The sequence below is a fragment of the Harmonia axyridis genome, chromosome 1, assembly GCF_914767665.1.
Source record: "Harmonia axyridis chromosome 1, icHarAxyr1.1, whole genome shotgun sequence".
NCBI classification, from domain to species: domain Eukaryota; kingdom Metazoa; phylum Arthropoda; class Insecta; order Coleoptera; family Coccinellidae; genus Harmonia; species Harmonia axyridis.
In genome coordinates this window covers 79138133-79163996 of record NC_059501.1, presented here as the reverse complement: position 1 = coordinate 79163996, position 25864 = coordinate 79138133, and the positions used below count along the sequence as shown (strand labels likewise).

Below are 25864 nucleotides of genomic sequence, written 5' to 3'. Positions count from 1 at the left end.
AAAGCTTGTGCCACATTTATCCTATGGGAATGTTGAAAATTTATTTTTATCACTACGTTAATTCCGTCTTTTAACAGCACATCATTTTTTATTGTGTTTCTATTAATTTTTTTGAATTTAATGTCTATTTGTGCTTTGCAATTTTTGTTCCTAACTTCACACGACTGCCGTTTTCGTTCAGCTACTTTATTCAATGATGAGTGTTGACACACGTATAGCTTTCGGAATTCATAGCGAGTTGCATTAGGATAACGTCTTAACGTTATCCAGTTTGTATTGGTCGAGTATGAAAAATCTTTTACCCAATTGTCACATTTTTCATCCACTGTGCCCACTCCTGAAAGCTTACACTGCACTAAAATACTGAACTTTTCGTTGTTGTCCACAGCTGTTATATTGAGAATGTTTACATTTTGGCACAAACGCCCGAACAATCTTTTTAAGGTTGATTCATCCATGATGCACGCGATAGAATCAAGAGAAAATAGAAATTATAACCTATAACAACGTGAACGTGTAATATGCAACTAGTAACTGGTCAATATTACGATTCCAAGTGAGGCGGACGAGGAATTGCGACAGTTGCTCTGTATCGTACTGCGATTTGTCACACGCAACGCAGCATATTCATAAACAAAACCACGAGTGATACAGAGCGTCGCGCGAACCTCGCGCTCTGTACTATACAGGCTTTTGCCTTTACGCTGCCGGGAATTGCGATCAAGTTGGTCTTTTGTTCTTAACCCTACCAATTCATACAAACCCAAGGAGGCTGTCGATGCTGTTAACGAAACCGATGACATCCTTAGGAGCTTTGGCTATTACTTCGTGAGTATCCAGAACTGACTTTCCCATATGAGTGGTTCTAAGGCCAGTCACCTCCGGGCATTTGCACACTATGTGCTCGGTTGTTTCTGCTTTCTTTTCACAGAGTGTGCTGATCTCATCTGCTGACTTACCCATGTGGTAAAAAAGGTATTTGAAACGACATTGTTCTGTCAGCAGTACCACCATATTCCTCCAGAGGGTTTTCCTATTGTCCCCCTCCCATTGTTGGACCGCTGTGTTGCCCACAGAAGGGCTAAGGACAAATAAGTGCCAACCTTGATGCTCTTTTTGCAAGTTCATCGGCTTTTTCATTTCCTTCAATACCAAAATGCCCTGGTACCAGTAATAGAGTTTTCATGGTTAGGCCAGGAACTTATTGAGTGAAGTGTTCCATTCATTCACGGCAGTCGATTCACTTGCTGTACGTAAAGACAAAAAATTATAGGTAGTGAAACATTTGCAGCTCTTTTCACGTCTCAATTAAATTTAGATATGATTACCAAGCCACCTGAAGAACAAGATCATAATCCATCCATATCCTAATGACACCTAACACGACAAATGTACCTCTCCCAACAAATAACACAGTCGTCCATCAAATTATGCATCATTTAACTTGGAAATAATTCTCGTAACAAGATTCGGCAGATAACCCCTCCGGAAACGATGCCCATGGACGAAATTAATTCGAGGCACCTGACACAAATCGTGGCCCTAATAAAATACGATCACGGTATATAACTGTTCTACCGTGAAAAGCCGTAATTGTGGCAACAGCGGAATAACTAGAGTTTCGTGAAAAGGACACATAAATACGCGTCGGATCGCGTGCTAAAGCGACGACAATTTTCGACTGTTTAGCCGGCAATAAAATTAATTTATCTTGCATTACGAGTCTAACAGTTCTGGGCGCCGTTTTCCCTTTCAGAACCGACGAGATAAGGCTGCAATTACTAATTATCCCCTACTCGACTCAATTACCTCGCTGACTGGTACGAATTTTGGCGGTGCGTTGAACCTTCGGTTGAACCGGCGCAAACCTAACCATAACTATATAAAAATGTCATCAATTCTTATTTTTATAATCGAAGAGATAGACGATGTGATGTCTTGATCCTGAAAGAATTAATTCTCTTTAGTTTAAAATGTAACATACAAAACAAATATAATAACATACAAAGAAATAAAAAGAAATAGCTTACTAACCTGAAAGAAATCAAAAACAATGCTGCTTCTTCAGGTTTCTCAATTCCCACTTCTAACAGCTGACTGAATATAATATTAGGTAGTTTTAGGTTAGAATCTTAGATATAGAACTTAGATCATAGAACATAGAAATTACAAAGTTGTTTTCCCTAAAAAATCCAGTTTTATTTTTACAACTATATTTTTTCGAATTTTTCGAATTAATGTCGATTGGAGAAGCATAAGACCTGTAAAATAGTGGAATCGGGGTTAAGAACCAAGTGATCTTGAAGCAACTACAATTTATTTCAACATGCATTAGAACATATGGCTTCTACTTTCCTCTAACTTTGTAGAAAGATTCGTCTTTGCTTTTATTAGAGTCCTGGACCATTATTTCGAGGTCTTTAGAAAGCTGGGAGCGAGTATTGGGAGCCAGATATGGATAATAAGTTGGATAGTGGAGAAGTTGGAAGAGAAATTTGTTCAATTTGATTATGGTTTTCATCGGTTTGTGACAAGAAGCATCGTCTTGGTGAAATAATTTTTTCCTTTTTTTACATTTGAGAACGTTTTCCTCAATTTTTGCACTCAATCCATCCAATAACGTTATCAGAGCTATTCTCTTCATAACTTGATCTACAGCTCGCCTTCCAGTTCCAGACTTCTAATGAACTCCAATATCTGGGATGACTTCAAGGAGTCTAATTCCTCACTTCTACAAGTTTCTTGTCCAAAGCAGCGTTGGCTAGTGATAGCGAGGCATTTCGTCACCAGGTGACCTGGAGTTTCTTCCTCCTCCCCATTCGTCATTTTCCGCTAGACTCATTTTCATGAGGTGTTTCCTAAATCGACAATGCCCTGTGAGGTGAGGAATTCAGGAAGGAGGTGCTAGAGCACTAGATGAAAAAGTGTGAGATATGTAATGATTTCCAATTCCCTAGTTGGGCACGTTCTCATAGATCCAGTGATAAAACACGGGCTAGGAAATGAACACCAATAATTTTTGGATTATCAACTTAATGACTTGGAAGTGATAAGGGTGAATTATTTCTAATCAGAATCTAACGTTTCTTGTCATATGAGAACTATAATTTCTAGTGCCATGAAAAGTCAGAGTTTTATGATAGGTAATTGTGAGTTTTCTGCGTTGAAAGTGATTTCATCCATATATCAAGCTCTTGTTAAAAGTAAACTGACATATTGCAGTGCAGTATAGAAACCTTGTCATAAAAAATACGTCGATTGAATCGAAAAAAAAGTAATAAAATTCATTAAATTCCTTCTGCTGAAAAAACAGGGTTGACATATTTGTTTTGTCCTTATATCAGTTCAGGCGCACTCAATTGAGCTAATGAAAGACATAAATGATTTTTTGTTGGTTTTTTTTCGATTGTATATGTGTACCTATATATTTTTTTTTTGTTTTTTTTATTATATGTACCTATGATTGTGTCTCAACTTGTTGGATGTATTTGGAATGAACAAATAAATATGGATCGTGCAAAAAAAAAGATAAATTAATTCAAAAATTAATCTTCATAAATTACCGCTCGGGCGCAAAGTGCCATCCACCATTGTATTGACTTCATTGGTCGATTTTCTCACCAGGACTCGATTATATTCGAATGGGTGAAATTGAATGGAAAAAAAGCCGGAGTTTTCTCAAGATTTTCCCGATTTCTCTCCGAACGAAATTGGCTCGATTGCTTACGTGAAAAGAGCTATTCGAATATCGGCAGGAGGTATAATGGAAAACCAAGGGTAATTCGATTTGAATCGTTCAAGTATTCGAAACAGAACGCTTGATTAAATTTGGAAAGAGCTGGGGCTGCTAGTCCTGGGACGAGCCAGATGTTTGTGAAATGGAAAACCATATTCCTCGCCGTTTTATCAAGATATTTCGCGTGATCTTTTCATTATTTTGGTTTATGATTCCTAAATTATATCTTATATTCGTTTTTATTTCGGTGTCGTTTATCATTTAGTTTATGGAAAAAATAAATCAATCTAATTTGAAACAAGTTTTACTATGTTTTAGTAACAATTGAATTGAAATAACAATTTAAGGATCACATTGTGTAACCGCAGTTTCGAACTTATTCTAACGGGTGTTTTTTTTTGAAGTATATAACTTTAAGTTGGCATTACTGTTCAAGATGGCAACCGATTTAACAGCTGTCAAGTGATTTATTCTCAGTTTAGTTTGACAATTCATCATTAATAGACTCACGCCTGAACAACGCTTGCAAATAGTGCAATTTCATTTCGAAAATAATGGTTCTGTAAGGAATACGTATCGCGCACTACGTCCATTTCATTTTGTTTAGCGATGAAGCGCACTTCTGGTTGAATGGCTACGTCAACAAACAAAACTGCCGCATTTGAAGTGAAGCTAATCCTCAAGTGTATGTCGAAACACCGTTACATCCAGAAAAACTGACTGTTTGATGCGCTCTATGGGCTGGTGGAATCATTGGTCCGTACTTCTTCAAAAACGATGATGGCCAGAACGTTACAGTCAATGGTGATCGGTATAGAGCCATGATTACTAACTTTTTTATTCCTGAATTGAACAACTATGATGTAAAGGAGCTGTGGTTCCAACAAGACGGCGCAACATGTCAGACAGCTCCTGCCACAATCGATTTATTGAAAGACACGGTTGGTGATCGCCTAATTTCACGTTTTGGAACTGTGAATTGGTCTCCAAGATCTTGTGATTTAACACCGCTAGACTACTTTCTGTGGGGCTATGTGAAGTCATTGGTCTATGCGGATAAGCCACAAACCCTTGACCATTTGGAAGACAACATTCGCCGTGTTATTGCCGATATACGGCAACAAATGTTGGAAAAAGTCATCGAAAATTGGACGTCCAGATTGGACTACATCCCAGCCAGCCTTTGCGGTCATATGCCAGAAATCATATTTAAAATGTAATGCCACAAGATTATCCTGCGGTTAAATAAAATTCATGTCGATCGAATAATCCATCGTTGTTTTATTGCAATTTAAAGTTCTATAGCTCTGAAAAAAACACCCTTTAGTTCATTTTCAGACACTGAATATTCTACAAATTGTACAAAGCCATTATGTAAAACAGTTACAAAAAATTGGTACTTGGGAAAACCCAGGGAAGAGGCTATAAAATTCGGTAGATAGCGAACATTTTAGACCGTTATCTAACTTCCAGGAATTATTTGAAAGCAGTGAATATTTTAGAATAACAGAGTTCTGTTTGTTCATTCATAATTTCGAAACTATTTCTGTTCAATAATTCATAAATTTCAATGGATTCTAAATAGTCTAGTTTCCGGCCTTTTGATTCTACATGTATTATTTTCATATTATCAATTGTAAGAAAAGGGTGATTATTATCTAAACTGCTATGTACTTCTCTTGTGCCCAACTGCTCGTATGACTGTAATGCTCTTTATGTATATTGAATCTCACAGAACCATGTCCTTGATTCAAATCAAATTATAATAATAATAATGTGTTCCAAAGGTGGAAAGTCGTTTATTTTTGGTGAAATCTATTCGATCATCATTAAATCTAGTTTTGAATGAATGTCCTGTTTGTCCTATATATTTCAAATTGCAAGTTGAACATGTTAACTCATAAACTCCTCACTAACTTGTATTTGGTTTTGAGTCTTTTGCATTGAACAACAACGATGGCATTTTATTTATTGGTTTGAAGACAATATTCGAATTTAATTTGGAAATACTAATAGTCTTTCCAAATTTAAAATTGGTTCTAGAATATTTTTCGAGATAGAAGGAAGTATTAAAAAGTTGAAAAATTCCGGTATTTTTGTGATAAATGCTTTGCATATTTATAGTTTTAAATGTGACAAAATTTTGGTTAGGCATGCAAATTGTGCCCAGGATAAGAAAACATGTCAAGACTATATCAATCACCAATACCGCCCCTTATTTTAACCAACATCGACCCAAAATTACAACACCGACATGAGAATCTCCAGATGTGCCATCAAAAAGATGTCACTTCATCCATCGCGTCTCAAAATTCGCGATGAATCAACTCCCTTATTAGTGTTTATAACAATTTTCATTAAAACTTTTATTAATAACAGCCAAATTGAGTGTTAAATTCGTTATACAAAGTGAATAAATTGAAGATTAATTAACCATTGATAATTTAAACTTGCTAGGCCGTCGCTTAACGAGGTTAAAATTTGCATTTGAGGGCGGAAAGCACTTTGCAGGCATAAACACAATTAGAAGGGTTGCTGGTTGTAACCGGGTGGGTGGCGTAGGCCGTGTGGCGTGCCCGACCGTTCACTCACGAAATTCGACGCTCTGGACGCTGAAATTCGAGCGCCGAATTGAATTCATGGTGCAAGATAAAAGGACCAAGTCACGGACTACTGTTTTCAAGGCTAGGACATCTATTACTTTCGACAGTGACATTTATTCTACTGGTTTTTCTATGGTTCTAATTTATTGACGTTGACAATGACGTTTGTTGTTCTTTTTCTTTTTGGTGCAGTTTGATGGGGAGGAACATGAGAATGCTATTATCTGATTCCAAATAGTATTGAAATGTTAACTTAGTATAATCTGTTTAACAATTCATACGTTGATTTTCTACCATATTGGCGAATCTGACAACCTAATTGGAACCTCAGCTATCATATCTTGAGGGTTTAGATAGTGCTTGCCAAGAATGTGCTGTACAGTTCTGGACACAGTATGTGTTGAGCTTTCTACATCTACCAGTTGAAGAATCTCAAAATATCTGTCGACAAGATCATGCCAAATAAAACTTAAACTAATTCCTCGTCAGGAGTCCTACACACAGATAGTGGCAGCTGCATGGAGAAAATTTTACGAATCCTTTTGCTTAGGGTTGTATTCTTTCGAAGAAAATTCTTATTTTTGAGTTAAACTACCACTCAGTCCATCTGAAACTTGCGTAAACAAAAAGATTGGTGAAATTTTCTCCGTCTTCAAAAAAATAATATCATGCATCACGATTTGTGTGTGTTTTATTGTGGGACTACTGACGTAAAACACTAAACACCTTATGTAGCTTCAAACTATTGTCGAACAGCTGGCGATTTACAATTGGTATGATTATCTTCTATACCACATGGACCTGTTGGAAGATGAAATTTTCAGACTCTGCAAATGAACACAGCTTGCCAATTTCCAGAGCTGGCTTGTCTAAGAAGTACAATTTGGGCAATTCACTTCTGAAACCTGAAGAAATTATAGCCAAAGCTATATTGGACCTTGTTGGATTTCCTAATACGGTAGAATATCTCCTAGAAAATTATTTGACGAAGTACAGAAATGAGATCAACCTGGATGAAGTTCTCAAAGTTTTCTTTCTAGCCAACCTACCCTCACATCTGAACCATTGCTCAAAAAGAGTCTTCAGATCTGGTAACTATTCATCATCAGAAAGTCAGACCTTGTTGTTCGAGACCATTTCTGGCTCGAAATCAGAAAATGACAAACATCTTTCTCTGTTCAATAGGAGCGTCTCCTGTATCTTCTGCCTTCTTCCTGTTATTGTTTTGACTCCTATGACATCGAGCTACAGCTTTCTTTCCATCGCTTTGGTCTCCAAATGGTCTGTCCAGATCCTCCTACGTGCTCTGACCCATCTGACCACATCCCGCAACTATAGTTTCTTCTTTATGTCTGAACTCTCCACATGGTCTCTGAGGGTAACTCCTTTGATACATCTTAAAATCCTCATTTCAGTCGTTCTTGCCATTCTTTTTGTTGTCGATTACTATCTTACACCGGATAGGCTCTTTGGCGATGACCATGGTCTTAGATTCCTCACAGCAGATACTCATATTAAGTTCTTCTGCGGCCTTTTTGAGGCGTTGTATATAGGTTAGCCAAGAGTACAGACTTCACATAAATATAAAGAACTAAATACATGGTGAAGATCTGATAGTTGAATGACCAATGGAATCACTCACAGGAAATAAGGTATCAAATAGTAAGTAAAGGCGAGGGTATCTATCTTCGAAAGTCGTTCCTGGACCATGACAACTAAATTGCGTCTAATCATGGATTTTGAAGACCTCAATGAAAGAACTGACAGCATTTGGGATGTGGCTGTAGAGGAGGTTCCTAAGAATGGGTGGATCATCAACCCAACAAGCAAGTTTTTCCTAGAATTAATAAATTCACGAAGATAGTGCTAACGATCTTGCGAATTAAAGTACCTTGGTCATATAATGTTAAACCACAGAGATGAAAATATTGCGAACCATCAAGGGAGTCACACTCAGAGACCTAATAAGGAGTAATGACATAAGAGAAGATTTGGGCGTACAGGATGGCTCAGAATTCGAAAAAGATTCTGGAGGAAATGCCAGAAGACAGATGGGCAAAGTGAGCTAAAACTCAGAAACCGAACACACGAAGACCGATAGGCAGACCACCAAAAAGAAGGTACGATAGCTGGAGTTCAGGTTATTAGGAGGATCCTAGATGAGGGCCAAATGTACAGATTGAACAGGATCTGGTCCTATTGAAAGAGGAAGAAGAAGAGAAGACTTTTTGAGCGATTCGGTGAGGCAAATATATCTTGCTGATACCCTTCAATATGAAATCTATCTACCTACATAAACTAGGTACCCCAATCTCATAACCCAAATCCAATATATCCAGAAAAAAGACAAAGCAGAAAATCTCGATATCCTAGCCAGAAACCGAAGATTTCTCGTGGAAAAACCAACCCTGAAGGTTCGGCAACAGCGACAAGTCAATAAAGCCCGCTTGTCCCTAACCCTAAGTCGCAATCATCCGAAATCCGAAACTTTAAATTAAATTTCCGTTTTTGAATCGCACGCAACAAGCCAGCCAATTGGGGTTTTATGTTCGTAAGACTGCGGCTCTGGCCCCGAGTCCCAAAACGGGCGAGTTCAACCCTCGAAAAATGGCTTTCAAACCCCCCCGCGCACCAATGTTAGGTGCCCCAAGGGCTAGATGGAATAAAGAGAAATACAAAGTTATTCGATTTTCCGCGGGTTTTTCGGTCGTCAGTTAGGGGTGTATTGAATCGTTGACAAGGCGGGATTGGTGGGAAACTAACGTTGGAAGTTTTTCAGGAAATTTCCACTTCATTGCAGGTTTTGTTACAGCTTAGAGTGCTTGTTACCGATCTCTCTATCATTTCTTCTCCATCTCTGGTTTTTTGAATATTTATTATTACATAAATTATGGTATAACATCTGTATACAGGGTGGCCATTTGAAAACGAAACAGACGAGATTACAGACGAAATAAAGTTTTTCGATAGAAATGCTCGGACAGGTGGATTTCTGTTTCGAGGGGGACAACTTAAGATGTAGGTTACGGACGCATAGCGCTTCAACCCTTGCTACTACAACCCTCACCCCCAAATTTTGAATAGGGAAGATGGGGTGAGTGATACCTCATTTGAAAGGTATTTTTATACTGATTTCAGCACAGTAATTGTTTTTTCATTTTATGCATTAGTTCTCGAAATATTCTTAACTAAGTATTTGAAAATGAAGTGGTGTTTTCATGGCACTTGTAGTGTTTTGTGAAAAATCGACATTTTGAGCTTCAAAACAACCATGACTGTGGCTTCCTTCCTAACTAACTAACGCATGAATATTTCGAGAACTAATGCATAAAATGAAAAAACAATTACTGTGCTGAAATCAGTATAAAAATACCTTTAAAATGAGGTATCACTCACCCCATCTTCCCTATTCAAAAATTGGGGGTGGGGGTTGTAGCAGCAAGGGTTGAAGCGCTATGCGTCCGTAACCTACATCTCAAGTTGTCCCTCTCGAAACAGAAATCGACCTGTCCGAGCATTTCTATCGAAAAACTTTATTTCGTCTGTAATCTCGTCTGTTTCGTTTTCAAATGGCCACCCTGTATATTAATATATTAAATTAATCTCACGGTATTCGGACAATTTTTCAATTCTGGAAAAAGTACCTCCCCGAGAGGGACTCGAACCCGCAAGAATCTTCGATCTTCTCGATAGCTCAGTGGCTATAGAGCAACGAACTAGTTATTCGGAGGTTGCGGGTTCGAGTCCCGCTCGAAGAGGTACTTTTTCCAGAATTGAAAAATTGTCTGAATGCCGTGAGATTAATTTAATATATTTATTATTACATTCCTTATTCAGATGATTAAACTTCTTACAATATAGGAACCTATTATAATAAAGACATATATCTTTTTCTCTTCTTCTTACAGTGTCTATCCGGTTCGGATGATGGCAATCATCCTTAGTATTTCAAACATATCGAATACCGGTCTAAAAATCGATGGAATCGTTTTAGAAAACCAGGTCCTTAGGTTTTTCAGCCATGACATTCTCCTTCGGCAGTTTCCCCGAAATTTTTTCTTGCAGAAGCTTCTATAGTAGTCCATTTAAGTCCATTATTCTTTTTGTTGTTGATGTCTTGGCTCTGGTTTCTGATACATATGTGACAATAGGTCTCACACACGTTTTGTAGATTCTGGTCTTGCTCTGTGAGATCATCACTTTGTTCCCCCACACTATATTTCTCAGATAGCCGCTGACTCTAGATGATTTCATCTTGTGTTCGTGCCTCTTAGCATCTATTGGGATTTTTAGAGATGACCATCAATTAGTCTCGGACCTAACTCACCATACAAGAAGTTTTGGGCAATATTCAATAAGCTTTCCATCAAGATAAACTTCTTCAAGAAATATATATACATTCGACCCAGCTCTCCTCTAGTTTGGCCTAGCCTTTTTTGTAGAACGATTCAACTTCGGCAAATTACTTCTTACTTGAAATAAATCGCATTTTTGAGGACTCCAAACAACCAATTCCTCAAATTCAATTATGTATGGCTGGTCGTATACTCGATAATTTTCGAACGAAAAGACCTGGCTTCTTCAAATTTTCAGGTTCGAATCTCAAATTCCGTTGTTACCTAAATTTGTTCATCAGCACTATGAGATATCTCTTTTATGGGTACTAGTCAGAGTGGTATTGAAGGCAATGAACAAGCTGATGGACTTTCAAAAACAGCAGAACCACAAAACCCTTCTATGGACTTGAACAACCACTACAGGCAACATGTCAAAAATGGTTACTCAGCAATAACAGCTTCCCTCAGAAGAATACACCTGGACAAAATTCATCATATTTTATCTGTACCATACTAAGAAGCTACAAATGCAACTTAGTGGCTTCTCTACCGACTGAACCTGTCAGCAGATGAAATTTGCAGAATTTGCAAATCGGACATAGAAACAGCACAACAAATACCGAGTAGAAAACTCAACTCAGGTACCAAGTTCAATTGAAATTATGGAAATATATACTCTTGTTGTATATTCAAAAAAATGTATAACATAAACTCTATGATCAACATAAAGCTTCCAAGGTAAAAATCAAATAAACCTTAACATAATTAAAAGTACGTATAAATAATTCCCTCATTCGCCGCCAATTTTCTTGCTCAACCTGATCTCAGTTTGAAGAATCTATCTGTTGCCAAACACTTATTCAGATAGTGCGTCAGTACGCTCTCTTCAATTCTAAACTGTGACCTTGGAACGTACCATTTGTCATCTTTAAGCACAGGGTCAGCTGTCCAAAACCCGTAGTCCATGTTGACAGTAGCAGGATAAATGAAATAATCAGTTGGTCCTACTGACTTGCGCTTGTGCTTGAACTTGGTGGATGCAAGTCTTCCATTGGATCTGTATGAAAAACCATCAGCCATACCATAGTAGACGTCTAGCTCTCTCAAGATCTCGTAGACAGAAGTTTTGCCACTGGCCAAGAGGTGTTTTTGGTTGGTTATTAGGTTGGGAGGGTCTTTGAAGTCGGTTCTTAGGATACTAGTGTAGTTGATACCCTCAGTCATAACAATCTGGTTGTTGCAGTGGATCGAAAAAACTAAGAAAAATTCGACATATAATGAAGTGACTGGAAGAATGACATTGAGTATGTAAGGATGAAATGCATAGAAATGAATATTTTTTGTAATTTGGGATGGATTTTACAAGGATCAACTCACTACTGACAAATTTATTCCTCAAATTCGATTAGGTCCATCTGTCTAATCATATACACGATAACTTTCGAATGCAAAGATCTAGAAACTTGAAATTAGCAGTAGGTTTGGCCATCGAAATTCCAAGAAGGATATCAGATAAGAAATACCCAATATTTTCGAGTTTATAATACCAATAGGGCGGAGATTTTGCATGTATGTATATAAAGAAGAGTCAAGTAAAGGTTCGTGCCAGATTTGGTATGGATAGCAAGATAAGAACCATAGCTAATTCAAAGAGAATATCGGTAAATCTAATATTTCAGTGGTAACAGATCCGACCTAATGGAATTCTTGCATGAGCAGAGAGAATGACACTTTCAAGCCTATTGCAAAGTTTTCGCCCTTTACTGACCACATAATAGGTTTTGTGATATCTGAGGTCGCTCATAAGGTCCTAACTTTCTTCATGTTTTCTCCAGAATACAAGCCTTTTTTCTATCTTTCATCAGCTCAACAGTTGTGGTAAAAGCTTCCTTCAAGTAGACTCTTTCCTCAGCTAACCAAGAAGTAGATCATAGTATCTGCAGGTTCATTGGATGTTAATCAGTCCTCTTATCTATTTGTCTATTGGTAAACCTGATGACGTCCATGAAAGGATTGATTATTACTTTGTGAGGATTAAGAACTGGCTAGTCGAGTAATCTGTTTCTTAAGCTGTACAGTTTAAGACATAAGCTGCATAAGACTCTTCGTGTCGGATGGAGAAATTTCCACCAAACTTCCCACTTGCATAAATCAACCAAGTGTTATTACTGAGCTCCGATTTGTGAGCTGCTGCAAGTTCACAGAAGAGTTCTTGTTCAGAGGGTATTATTCATTTTGCTTGTTCGTTGCCCTTCAATACTATTAAGCCTTGATACTCTTATAGCACAGTCAGTAGCTGCTAGACCAGCAAAGAGGTTTGTGATTTCAATTTAGTCCTTCCTGTTTTGCACCCCTTTGTGGTTTCCTTGAAGGTTCAGTTTAGCACATTCATTCGATATAATTATTTCATTCGCGCTTTTTAGCTATATTGTCTTTTCGTCATTTCTGTTTTTTTGTTGTTCTAAGATACTGTTTCATCGAGGAATACTTGTGTTTGGTAGAAACAGGTCTCATATGAGAATAAATCATCAACAATAAAACGAAATTTTTCGCTCATATTCATAATGCTACTTTATTCCCAAAATAACTAAACAAAATACACCAAACCTAAAACTATAAACCTAGCAGTCCTACGGAATAACCCTAAAAATTATATATCTTTCTCTTGGGGAAGAATCAGGAGTATTATTCAATGTAAGAGTTTGAAGAACTTATCATTCAGTAACCCTTTCTCGAAATATTTAGCCAACTCGCTGTAACTGTGCTTATATTCTCTCCTAATCTTGTGCCAAGTTTCGTCTTTTAGCGCAGGATCAGCAGTGAAAAACCCATGTTTCATACTTGAAGTGACAGGATACCTGTAGTAATCAGCAGGTCCAACAGTTTTTCTCACGTGTTTGGTTCTTGTCGTCATATATCTCCTATAGGATCCATAGCAAAAACCATCTCCAACTCTTTGTTGTACATCCAATTCTCTCAGTAGCTCGTAAACTGATATTTTATTGTTATCTAACAGGTTCTTCAGGTTGGCCTTCAAATTGGGTGGATCTTCGTATTCTGTTCTTGATGCTTTCAGATAGTTGAATGTTCCGGTCATTGAAACTTTACGAATAATAAGACAAAATAGTAGATAAACACAATATGATACAAAATGTGACGACAGGAAAAAATTATAAATAAAACAGAACTGTCAGCTAATATGTCATAACAGCTTTTTGTTTTTATTCATAGAAAAATTGAGAAACAATCTGGGACCACTTTAAAGGTGGCCATAAACTGGCTTAGATGCTTGTCATATATGCATGTTCTCGTCTCCCCAACTCTAGTTAAAAAAAATGTACCTTATTCTACAGCAACCAATTTTGCTACATAGGAGTACAACTTTGCTTCCGCCGTTTTTTTTTCGAAATTCGAGGCTTTATTGTAAAAAAACTGGTTATACATTTATCATTCTAAGTATTGTCCATCGATGGCCACTAATTTCTCCCAACTTCCGGCAGCGTACGAATCCCGCGTTGAAAAAACTGGTCTTCTTTTGAAGCGATCCACGAATCGATCCAATTTTTTACTTCTTCATAAGACCGGAAGTGCTGGTAAGCCAGGCCGTGTGCCACTGATCGAAAAAAGTTATAGTCCGTGGGAGCAACGTCTGGAGAATACGGCGGGTGAAGAAGGATTTCCCATTTCAACGTTTCCAACTTTCGCAACATTGGATCGAGAATTGTCATGATGCAAAATCACATGTCTCTTGTTGTATTGCGGACGTTTGTCTTTCAATGATCTGCTCAAACGATTAATTGCGTTCGATAGCGATCGCCTGTGATTGTTTCAGTTGGTTTTAACAACTCATAATATACTATGCGAGATGGTCCCACCAAATACTGAGCTTGACCTTGGAACCGTGAATATTCGGTTTGGCCGTCGACGAGGAAGCATGGACGGGATATCCCCATGATTTTCTACGCTTGGGATTATCGTAATGAACCCATTTTTCGTGTCCGGTCACAATGCGATGCAGCAATCCCTTTTTTTGCCTTGCAAGCAGCTGTTAACAATCAAACAAACGCCGTTTAACATATCACGGCATCAACTAGTATTCCCTTGTTTCTGAATCATTCCCATTACATTCAGGAGTGTTGAAATGGCTTGTTGCGTCACTCCCAATGATTCTGCCAATCCTTGTTGCGTTTCACACGAGTCTTGATCAAGTAATGCCTCCTATTCTGCATCTTCGAAAACCACCTATCTTCCACCGCCATGCTGGTCTTCGACGTCAAAATCACCGTTTTTGAAGCATTGAAACCACTCTTGGCAGGTTCTTTCACTATTAGCGGCCTCAGCATAGGTATTTGAGAGCTTTCGATGAGCCTCAGCCGCAGATTCCTTCATATTGAAGCAGAAAATTGAAACCTTTTGCAAATGACGAGAATTTGGCTCGTAAGCTGACATGTCGAGAATAACTCTATGAAGCAGAAACAAATCGACTAATATTTTGATGGTGTTTTGTTTAACAAATAATTAAGCTTATTGTATGACATCTACGATCTATTTATTCCGACTAAATATTCCTAAATCCTAAATATTAAGCATGAAAATGAAACGCTTTGAATCCACACATTTATTTAACTTTTTAGGTTATTAACTTTTTTCGAGTAAAAACTTGAAACGGTGTGTTCCACAATAATTCCATAACGAAGACCTACTCAATTTTCGTTAGAAGGCGAATACCCCATTGAAGTTCTTCATTCGAACCAGACCATAGAAATTACTCGCGCAAGTGTCAAATCATCCAACTGACGTTTGACAGCTCTCGAACCACTCGAGTTCGATGGTTCGAAAATATGACTATTTCAAGTCAGCCCCCATCCACAATAAGTTGTTCAATAACTCTATCAATCCATTGTGCAAAGAATCAACGCGTATCCCTCAAGAAGAAATAGACCATCTTAATGCATCAATGCCGAGACGTGTTGAGGAACGTATAGATAAACGCGGTGAACAAACGAATTCATTTGAAAAAATTGTGAACCCTTTTTTTTTCTCCAAATTTCAATCATTTTCTCCTTGCTATACTATCTATTTTTTACCAAAGAAATTTTAAAATTTAAACAAATTTAAACTTTCGGATGTTGCAGTTTCTTTGGCAGATTGTATAATTCCATAACAAATTCCAACTCAATTTTCGTTAAAAGGCGAATTCCTCATTGCACGTCCTCATTCGAACCGCACCATAGAAACTACTCGCGCAAGTGTCAAATCATCCAACTGACGTTTGACAGCTCTCGAACCACTCGAGTTCGATGGTTCGAAAATATGACTATTCCAAGTCAGCCCCCATCCACAATAAGTTGTTCAATAACTCTATCAATCCATTGTGCAAAGATTCAACGCGTATATACTTGACTAATACGACAATGACTATGAGAGGGTACGTGCAAATTACGAATACCCACTTAGATGGGGATTAACAGCGGGGTGATTGATATGTTGGGGGGTCCAGATGTTCATTCGACATTTCCGGTTAACCCTTCAACGGAAGGGGTGAGCGGAAGATGCAGGGTTCGTGTTCTCTGGGATGCTGTAAATGGGAAATTATTTCTGTTTCCGTTCCGGAGTGGGGCAATTATCTCGCGGATTCGGAAATTGGTTTGTGTCGGAATTTTCCCAGGTGGTTGGTGCGAGGTTGCCGGGCGTTAACGCCTGATTTGGTGGTAGATCTTCAACGTTGCACGTAGTCGGATGAAATGCTATTGATGGGAGAAATTGATTATCATTTTTTTGAGAACGTTGGGTTCTCGTATGTTCTCGGATGTTCTCGAGAACTGGATAAGAGATCTTCAGGTTCTCGAACACTCGGTAGATCGTTGATTTCGATTGAAAAAAAAATGAGAACTTGGATTGAGTATCATAGGCGTGCTTCATTCGTGTTTATAGAAAAATATTAACATCATTCGACTTAAGAAGTTTTCCAATTTGAGATTTCATTTTTATATAAAGAAAAACGATTATATTTCAAGAAAAATCACAGGATGTTTTTTTCATTGACGAGGAGGAAGTTATGTCAACGATGGAAAAATATATAAGCCGAATGGCTGCCACGAATATGGTTGCAGCACCATACTATTTTGATTAAATTTTCCATAACCATTTCGCACATTAGCGGTTGTATGTGCTCAAAATTTCACGAATTCTATCTGTGAGGTCTTGAACCGATTGTTGAGCATTGGCATAGACCTTATCTATCACGTGGCCCCATAGAAACGTGAAGGTGTTTAATCACGAATTAATCTTCAGTTCGTTGATGTGAGGATTTTGTTCAAACCGAAAGTGGTCATTTAGAACAATTTTTATTGTTGTTTTGAATTATAACAATTTTCTCAATTCAACAAGAAAATTTTCCTCTCAAATTCTTGTAACTTCTAAAAGTAAATTGGAAAAAAATGTTCATAATGAGTGCAGCTATCACAGTTTGTCATTGAGCTTATAGAACATTCTGTTTAAATAATAACAATTGCAAGCTTCTGGACCATAAAATAATTATAATAATACAAAATTCAAGAAGAATATCGAAAAGGAAACAATGATAAAAAATCATTATACCGATTACCTTTTAAAATTAGAACAAAACAGACATTTTGATTGAATAACAGAGAAAAATGAAATATGAGAAAAAAATCAACGTGAAGTCAGTAGCTTTTGAGCACTCTTTCATTTACGCGCCAATTCACGCGAAATTAACGCATGAATGAGCACCCAAAAGCTTCTGACCTGACGTCAGTGCTTTACTCATTTTTTTGAATCACTTCTTCGAAGCCTTTTATATACAGGGTGTTCTGATTTGTTTCCGACAAACTGAAATGGGTGATAGATCACATCATTTTAAGCAAAAAAGTTCTTATGAACATGGGTCCGGAAATGCTTCGTTTCCGAGATACAGGGTGTTAAAGTTGAAAAAATAATTCACGTTTTCTTTAATATCTTTCGACTGATTCCAAATAATTGCATGAAAGTTGGTACATAGGGTTTTTTGAGGTGAGAAATTCTAATTTGTGGTCGATTTGGTTGTATTTTCTAGAGGGTGCCACTGGCAATCACTTCGTCCCCTTTAAACCGTTGCAACTTTTCTGTGCTACCCTGTACGTCATTCTGGACTAAAAAAAATGATTCCCCTGACCTTTCTAGTCAAAAAAGGTATACCTCATTTAAGTTGCTAGGGGCAAACGTTTCAGAGAAAAACGCATTTAAAGCCAAATCCAAACAACAATTACATAGCATACCACTTCTACTTATTAGTGGGCAATAGAAAATCCGCATGCATTTCGCCTTAGAAATTTCAAAATGAATTTAAATTAAATATTTGAATAGGAATAATTTCATGAAAGGATTTCGAAGCAGTCAAAACATATTAAAGAAAACGGGAATTATTTTTTCAACTTTAACACCCTGTATCTCGGAAACGAAGCATTTCCGGACCCATCTTCATAGGAACTTTTTTGCTTGAAATGATGTGATCTATCACCCATTTCAGTTTGTCGGAAACAAATCAAAAACACCCTGTATATTTTTTTTTGAGAATTTCAAAAAATAAAATAATCAGTACACTAACAATCATCAATCGAAGCGATACATTTGATCTGACCTCAATTTCTGGAAAGTGTTTCATCAATTAAACCCACCTCAAAATGGAATAAAATTTTGTACAGGGAATAAGTTATGAATATTAATTCTTTCGAAGGAATTTAACTTTCTATTAATGAATGAACATTATTGAATTGACTCGTTTTTAACTGGATTGAAATTAGTTTTAAACCGAAAATAAAATAAAAGTTTTATATTTCCACTTTTCAATTCTATAATTTCAATTGTTTCGCTACACAGTGGCACCTCCAAATTTTACATTTTTAATAAGAAGACGAAGATACTGTGTAGCGTAGCGATACAATTGTCACTAAAAAGTGGAACACACAATTTTCACCAAAATGGGGAAATATAATAGCTGTGTTTTTATTTTCGAATGAACGTAAATCTTAGTCTTTTTAGTATGAATAACTATGCTAACTTGAATGTAGTTTTCGTTATTATTTAAGGTTGAAAATTTGGATTATCACTTTTAAATTAGACTCGAGATATATCTTCAAAACTTTTACGAACCTATACATCTCTAATAACATAAATCAAATATTATTTCTCCGCTAAATCCCCAATTCTTCCCATGATTCCACTTCACAACGACGTATACAAATTCCAATATAATCCCCCCGTATAAGTTCTTCTAAAATACCCGGCTCTATGTCGAGAAATACGATACAGGGTAAGTTGAGATGTTTTAAAGGCAGGCCGAAGCCTTTCGGTCCTATTCAGATGGACTAAGAAGGAGATTCAACATCCGACATGTCACTCTAGAATCAGGGTCCTGTGAAGTTGTACCGCCCTTTTAATTCAATTAATACAAGGTGTTACAGGATGCTTTTTCTATGAATAGAATAGCGTGTACTGAAATTAGGTGTGGTTGATACCGTTCGAGAGGTTTAACCGGTCTTTTTGGCTGTGTTGTGGAGAGTAATTGGGTTTGTTAGAACATCAGACTTGCTGCTCACACAAGGAATTTGTAAGCGGTTTCATACGACATGTCCGAGAATAGTCAGAAAGTTTTGGGTAGGTACTTCATCTGTGTTCTCCCACTTGAAATTATCAATTATTTGGTCTACGGATCCAACTATTCAGTGTGAACATAGAGTAATAAACATTGATTTTTAATTTCATTTATTTCAATATTGCATAGAAAAGAACACCATCTCAAATAACTAAAAATAAATTCAATATTTCCTGAACAAAAATTACTCATTACTGAAAACATTCCACTTCAAAATTTAACTTAATCTTAATTTAACTTCAATCTTGTCCAATGAAATACAAAGTCAGTTTTCACTCATAAAAGGAACCATATTGTGCAACCCATAAAGTTGTAAGAAAGTGAGTTGATCATTATGATTCACAATTCTCAAACTATTTAAATAACGCTTGAAACTCATTTCTTTCGAAATCAATCATAAAAATGGTACGAAGTAGTAACTCTAAATCAATTTGAAAAAACTAAAAACAGGACGAATAAAATTTTAAGAGAGAGGGAGTAAGTATATGCAATTTTTACATCTTCCCAAACATGGTTAGAGTACGTTGTCGGATTGGGTGTATTTTCAAATCCACAATCATTATGAATGTATATTATATTGAATATAATATTTTTTTGTGAGTGATTCTCCATTTAATTTGTAAATTTGAATATTTTTCCTAATTGTCGAATTTATAGTATGCAGAATATTTATTGTTTTCTGTATACAGGGTGGCCACTTTTTTAATGGGATTGTATTGATAACTTTTCAACCATAAGAGTTAGAAGGTCGGTTAAATGGAGAAAAAGTTGCATGCATAGAAGCATTATCAAGCAGTTCAAACAAATCGAGATTATCAGGGCTGGTTATTGAGATATCATAAGAAAAGTAAATTATGTCATTTTGATTTTCTTTTTTTCCCACTTTATTTAAAACATTATCAAGAAATGTTACAGGAATTTTTTATTCGACAGTAAATTATCCTCAATTCGACGTAATCAGATTTCGTATCCAACGTTTCGTACTCTCTGGGCCACCCTCAACCTCATTTTTTTCAATACGGACCTGCAAATTTGATGACATTTTTCGAAATAACTTTTAACGCTGAATTCAACGATATATCATAAAATGTCATTCAAAGTTGATTTTCAGGTGATTTTGACCCTCAACCAAATTTAATGGTGTGTATGTGAGAAAAAACAAGTCTATTAACGATATCAATGTTCTGACCCAAATTCAATCGAACCCAGAAAAAAACGAGAACTGTGGCCAGTGAATGGAATTTTTCAAAAACTGCTCTTAATAAAATAGTCAAGAGACGCGAATACAATGATTTCAAATTTTAATGCCAAGCCTTGCAAAAATTATATCGTAATGATTTCAAAATAAAGTTCGATTCTGTAATTTGTTCCGTTCTGATATATTTAGGTTTCATATCAATATATTTTGAGTTGATATGAAACGTCGATTCACTATGGGACATAAGAAGTGCGTTCTTTGTGGAGAAACTCGCGAATCGAGTGAAATTAAGTATCACTAATATGTTTTCCTTTCCGCGCACCTTATGTCATATTTGATAGTTGATGTTGGAGACAAAATTTGCTTACTGAAAGTAACATATTCTCCCTCTATCTATGTTTATTACTCAGAGGCTGCGATATATCTTGAATACGAAAGAATGAATTCACCACCGAGTCGAACCTTATATTTTGAGACCATTTCCAGTTCAAAATTCGAAAATTACAAACAAAGTAACAAAATACTGAAGAACGAGCGCTCGAAAATATACATTACCTTTCGACTACAACCCCACACAACAGCATCAATTCGCAGAACGGTAAAGACCACGATCCCCCCTAAATGAGGGATTAGGAACGTCTTCAATGAACGACACAAACATTGCTCGCTCCTCGTTTTTACGCCCTACCCTGTATACACCGAGGGCAAGAGCGTCACAAGGGATTTACGAACTTGATTAACCCTAGACAATGCACCATAACTGCTCATATCGAATTTTACGGCGTTTATCTAGGGAGGCCGTGATCGACATTAGGATCCTTATGGGAGCAAACACATGACTTTTATGATGTATGCATGTAGGAGGGGGAGGTTGGTGTTTAGGTCGTTGCGTTTCGCACTTGATGACATATTCTTCTGGAGGACAATATGTTTTACACGGTGAATGATGCCACTGGGGGGACGGTAGCCCATAAAAATAGTGTTTGTGGGTATTTTGGGTCATTAGAATCAGTTCTGGTCGGTTTATTGGTGGGGGGAGGATTCGGATAGTGTTCACAGGGTGGGTGATTGCGTCGTTTTGCACTAATGTTTATTTTCTGTTTATTTTAAGACAATTACGGATAAATATTCTCATGGAGTACAGATACCTTCTTACAAAAAAGTTTTCCTATTTAGTTTTTGAACTTTGTTGAATTCAATTGCTTCACAGATACTGCTATTTAACTTCAGACACCACTGTATCCTTTTCACAGTTTCAACATGAATATTTCTACCTAAAACCCAATACCTCTTTATATCCAAAGAACCGAGGAAATGTAAGCTAGTAGTGTGTAACAAGAATTTAGAACAAGTACACATATACACATATCTTGGCTCCAAAATAATAAGTACTCAACAGAAATTAAAAAGAAGAGGTGCAGAGTCAAACAAAAATGGCATTCCTGATTTCAACATTCCTACATGATCTAATATGGAGAAACAAACACTTGAGCAACTCTAGCAAGTTCCTGATTTACAAAATGTGTGTTAGGCCAATCATGGCCCGAAAATACCCAAACCAAATAATAGCTGAGAACAAGAGAGATCTGAAAGCTGAGAAATATAACACAATAGGTCTTGCATGGCTTGCGGGCTTTAAAACGTGGTGAGAAAGGTCAGAATAAGTCGAAGACAATAAAGAGATCACGAAGAGAGGAAGTAGGTATCAAATACAGAAAAGCCAAACACCCAGGAAAACCACCAGAATGCTGGTACCAAAGCTGGGCATCCTAAGAATGAGAACTTTTACTGAAAACACAGTCTTGAAGCATATGAATGATGGACAAGAGCATAACAGAATATTTATTGGAGTCTGAAGACTAGAAATGGGAATTCAGGGCTTGGCTTGTTTTTGAAGCTACTTTCAAGTCAAGCTCAAGTCGAGTAGAAGTTTCCCAATCTCAAGTCAAGCCCAGTATTTATTAATCAAGTACTTGAATCATATCAAGCTATTTGTTTTTTAGCGGTTTTATTAAGTAGGAACCTTGCAAAAACACTTTTATTCATTTAAATTGTATAAAAGAACCGAAAATATCAACTTTTCTGAAATAGAAACATAAATTAATATTGATAAACCTCTAGGCTTTGTTTGATTTCATATCCAGGATCTAAGACACATGAGGCATCTTATAGATTTGTTGCCTAACCTATTGCAGGTTCATGTAACTGTAAGAGCAGCTCTGGAAAATTATCTTTCAACAAGAGCTGAAGATACTGGCGTTGATAAAAAATCCTTGGCCACTTTGGCCAAGTTTGAAAAGATATATCTGAAACAACTAAAATCTACCAATAGATTTCATAGAAATGTGAGAAAAATACTAATAAAGTCACACTGGCGAATGCTTCAGTCTCTCGGCGCTCAAGGAATCCCCTTATTTAGTCTAAGCGGGCACGAGATTGCAGAAATATATACCATGCGACGCGTGCATATCAAGCTCAAGTAATATCAAGTAGCTTGAAATCAAGTCAAGTCAAGCTGAAGTATGTAATTTTTAACGTGCTCAATTTTCAAGTCTAGTAGTAGTAGGTTAAAATGCTACTTAGCTTGATGAATGCCTACACTGAGAAAAAAGACATGGTTTCAGCAACAAAATGCTTTGTTTCAGAGGGTTTCTTTGAATTCAACTAATGATTTCATTCGTTTAAATAAGATCTCTTCTTGGTAAATGAGCCTTATTGCAATCAATCAACACGGGTTTTTTGGTTCACATAAGGGATTTATTTGGGCTACTTTATTTCAACATAAGAAATATTTGGTATGCTCAAACATATGTTTTTTTAATTCAAAAAAGTAATTTGTTTCTTTTGATTTCGGTTGAATATAATTGATTTAAATACACAACTTATTCGATTGAAATATAATCAGTTATGTTCGAACAAATGGAATACTTGTGTCAGAAAAAAGACCGACTCAATTTCTGAATAAAATAATTGTTTGACAATAATTTATGGTACTTTGTAGAGTATCTTCGATAAGCTTGAAACAAAGAAACATTTATGTTCTTCAGTTCCGCTGTAGCATAAGTTTGTTTATAAATTAATAAATTCATCAAAACCTTTGGGGCTTTGAAGCTCGAAATCTCGCTATCATTCTGCTATTCCTGAAATAAAAATGGAAGCAAGCCCTGAGCAGGAGCTTCTGAGCGCTCGTTTTTTTTTGGAGCAAAAGGACTATCATCTCAAAATCGTATATTTTGTTATGGAAATATAAAAATTCTACTTTCCAATATTTCAATTGAATTTTCTGTTTCTGTTAACACTATGGGACTATGGTCACAAAATTTTGCAAGAGGGTTATTATGAGCATCTTGCAAGTTGCCGTAAAATTTCATTTCGTTTGGTTTCGTTTTGTGTGAAATATTGAGGAACAAAAATTTTGAATGGCCATATTATATGGAACACCATGTACGACTTTGCTGGTTAACGAACTTAACCGCTGCATTTGGGAGCCGAACACACCCTGAAAATCTCAAGTCTCTAGGACAATCCCTTCGAGAGTTATGGTGAAAACGGCCGGCTGCCCTATACGGACAGAATTTAATTTGACCTCATATTCTTCACCAATTAGACGAACAATATCGTTTGAGACCATTTTCGGCTCAAAATTCGAAAATTATAGACATTTGGGCAAAACGATATAGCACTCGTTTAAGTAGAACAAGCGCTCAAAAATTGAAACCCTGATGGTACTGCCCATAGATAAGATATACTGCCTTACTGCCTAAAAGTTTCAGCAACCCTGGGAGTTTTAGGGCTTTGGCAACGTACCGCGTATACACATGTGTTAACGCGTCTACGATTGGCTCCAATCGTGAAATAGGTTCTGTACTTTCGTCCTTTTTCCATCCAAGGGAAGGAAGGATGAACTGTATTACTGGGTAACTGAAAGAAGTTCATTCTCATAGTGAAACAGTGCGGTCGCTGATGTGTTTGCTATGTGCTTTGGTTTTTGTTAAGTGATAAGTGTTATAAAATTGAGGTAAAAATATTTTTACGATATACGTATGTTTGTGATGCATCGAAGAGAGAGTTTTTCCTTCAGTTCTATATTTTATTTCAGTGTTTCGTTAGCGGTAAGATATACCTACATTCTCCTTAGATATTTTAGTATTAATAATATGGAAGAATCAAATACACTGGAGGGTTTCTTATTAAAAAATGGTCTAGGAAATTACCTTCGTAATTTCGAAGGTAATTCTTTTTCTGTTGGAAAAAAAACGTGCGTTCAAAAAAATTCGAGCTCAAGTACTTTTCCTAAGAGTCTATGAAAGAAAAAGAGAATTCACAGCCTACTCGATCTTGATTTTTTTTAAAGCACGTTAAATATTAATTTATTTTTCCCATTGGATTCATGATCTTTTTTATAGTAGGCAATTGGATCGAACAAGATTTTTTTGGTAGAAATAAATCAAAATTGGCGCCAAATTTTTGGCGCCAAAGAAGATTCCATTAGTTGACAGCTTATTCTTCATCTCTGTTTATATCATGAGTAGTGCATAAGTTTTTCTCTTTCTAGTCCTTTCATCGTCCTAACCTGATGATGAGCATGATTTCTTTCTACCAAACAAACCTTGTTTGGCTAAATTCAACCCAATCTTGTGCAATAAAAAAGCTCATTTAATGTTAAATTGTTATATTCTACGATAAAACATTGAATAAGGTATGTGATTTCAGATAACCATATAAGAATCCAAGATTTAATAAAACTGTCCGAAGCTGATATCGATAAACTCATTCCGATTATTGGACACCAAATAATATTTCGGAATTCTCTGCAATCTTTGGAAGAAGTAAGTAGTTTTATCTTCCTCTAGTATAATTTTTTTACAATAACTACATTGAACTTCTAAGGATAACCTGGAGACCAATGAAATCATAGTCAATAAGGAATGTAATATTACTAACAGTGTTCCTCTGATAATCAGGAGAAGCATCATCAGTTGGAAAATTATAGGTAGGTACAACTGTTCCATTAGTATTTATTCATGATTGAAAGCTATTTTCCCGTCAATATATGTTTATTTTGAATTTTCATTTATTTTTCATGTTTCAGGGAGGAAACATTCAATAATTCAGATATCTCTTTGCCTTACGATGTTATTATTGATGTTCCACCTGCTAGTCCATCCTCAATATCAGAATCTTCCGTTTTAGCACTGAGCACATCATCAGCTACAAATATTGTCCAAAATTTAGATTTGGAGTGCTTATTGCAGTCTACATTGTTAGTATATCATATATCATATGAGTACCTATAGTATATATGTGATATATTGTTAATTTATTTTGTTAATACGA

At 36.5% G+C, this 25864-nt stretch overlaps 2 protein-coding genes and 1 long non-coding RNA gene across 3 annotated transcripts in view; 2 read left to right on the top strand and 1 right to left on the bottom strand.

The window, feature by feature from the left end:
* LOC123688690 (retinal homeobox protein Rx1-like) overlaps positions 1–25864 on the top strand; it is an 82417-nt gene that overhangs the window by 33502 nt on the left and 23051 nt on the right. The gene's annotated exons all lie outside the window — the stretch shown is intronic.
* On the bottom strand, positions 11346–11996 carry LOC123688691. Its single transcript, XM_045627318.1, has one exon. It carries the CDS (start codon positions 11898–11900, stop codon positions 11490–11492), a length of 411 nt encoding a protein of 136 aa, XP_045483274.1. The 5' UTR covers positions 11901–11996; the 3' UTR covers positions 11346–11489.
* On the top strand, positions 23131–25467 carry LOC123688692. Its single transcript, XR_006750085.1, has 3 exons — positions 23131–24757; positions 25241–25356; positions 25418–25467. It is a non-coding gene; the product is annotated as an uncharacterized LOC123688692 (long non-coding RNA).

Excerpts from the sequence above, each read along its gene's own strand:
- LOC123688691 (XM_045627318.1), bottom strand. The coding sequence starts at position 11,900 with ATGACTGAGGGTATCAACTACACTAGTATCCTAAGAACCGACTTCAAA.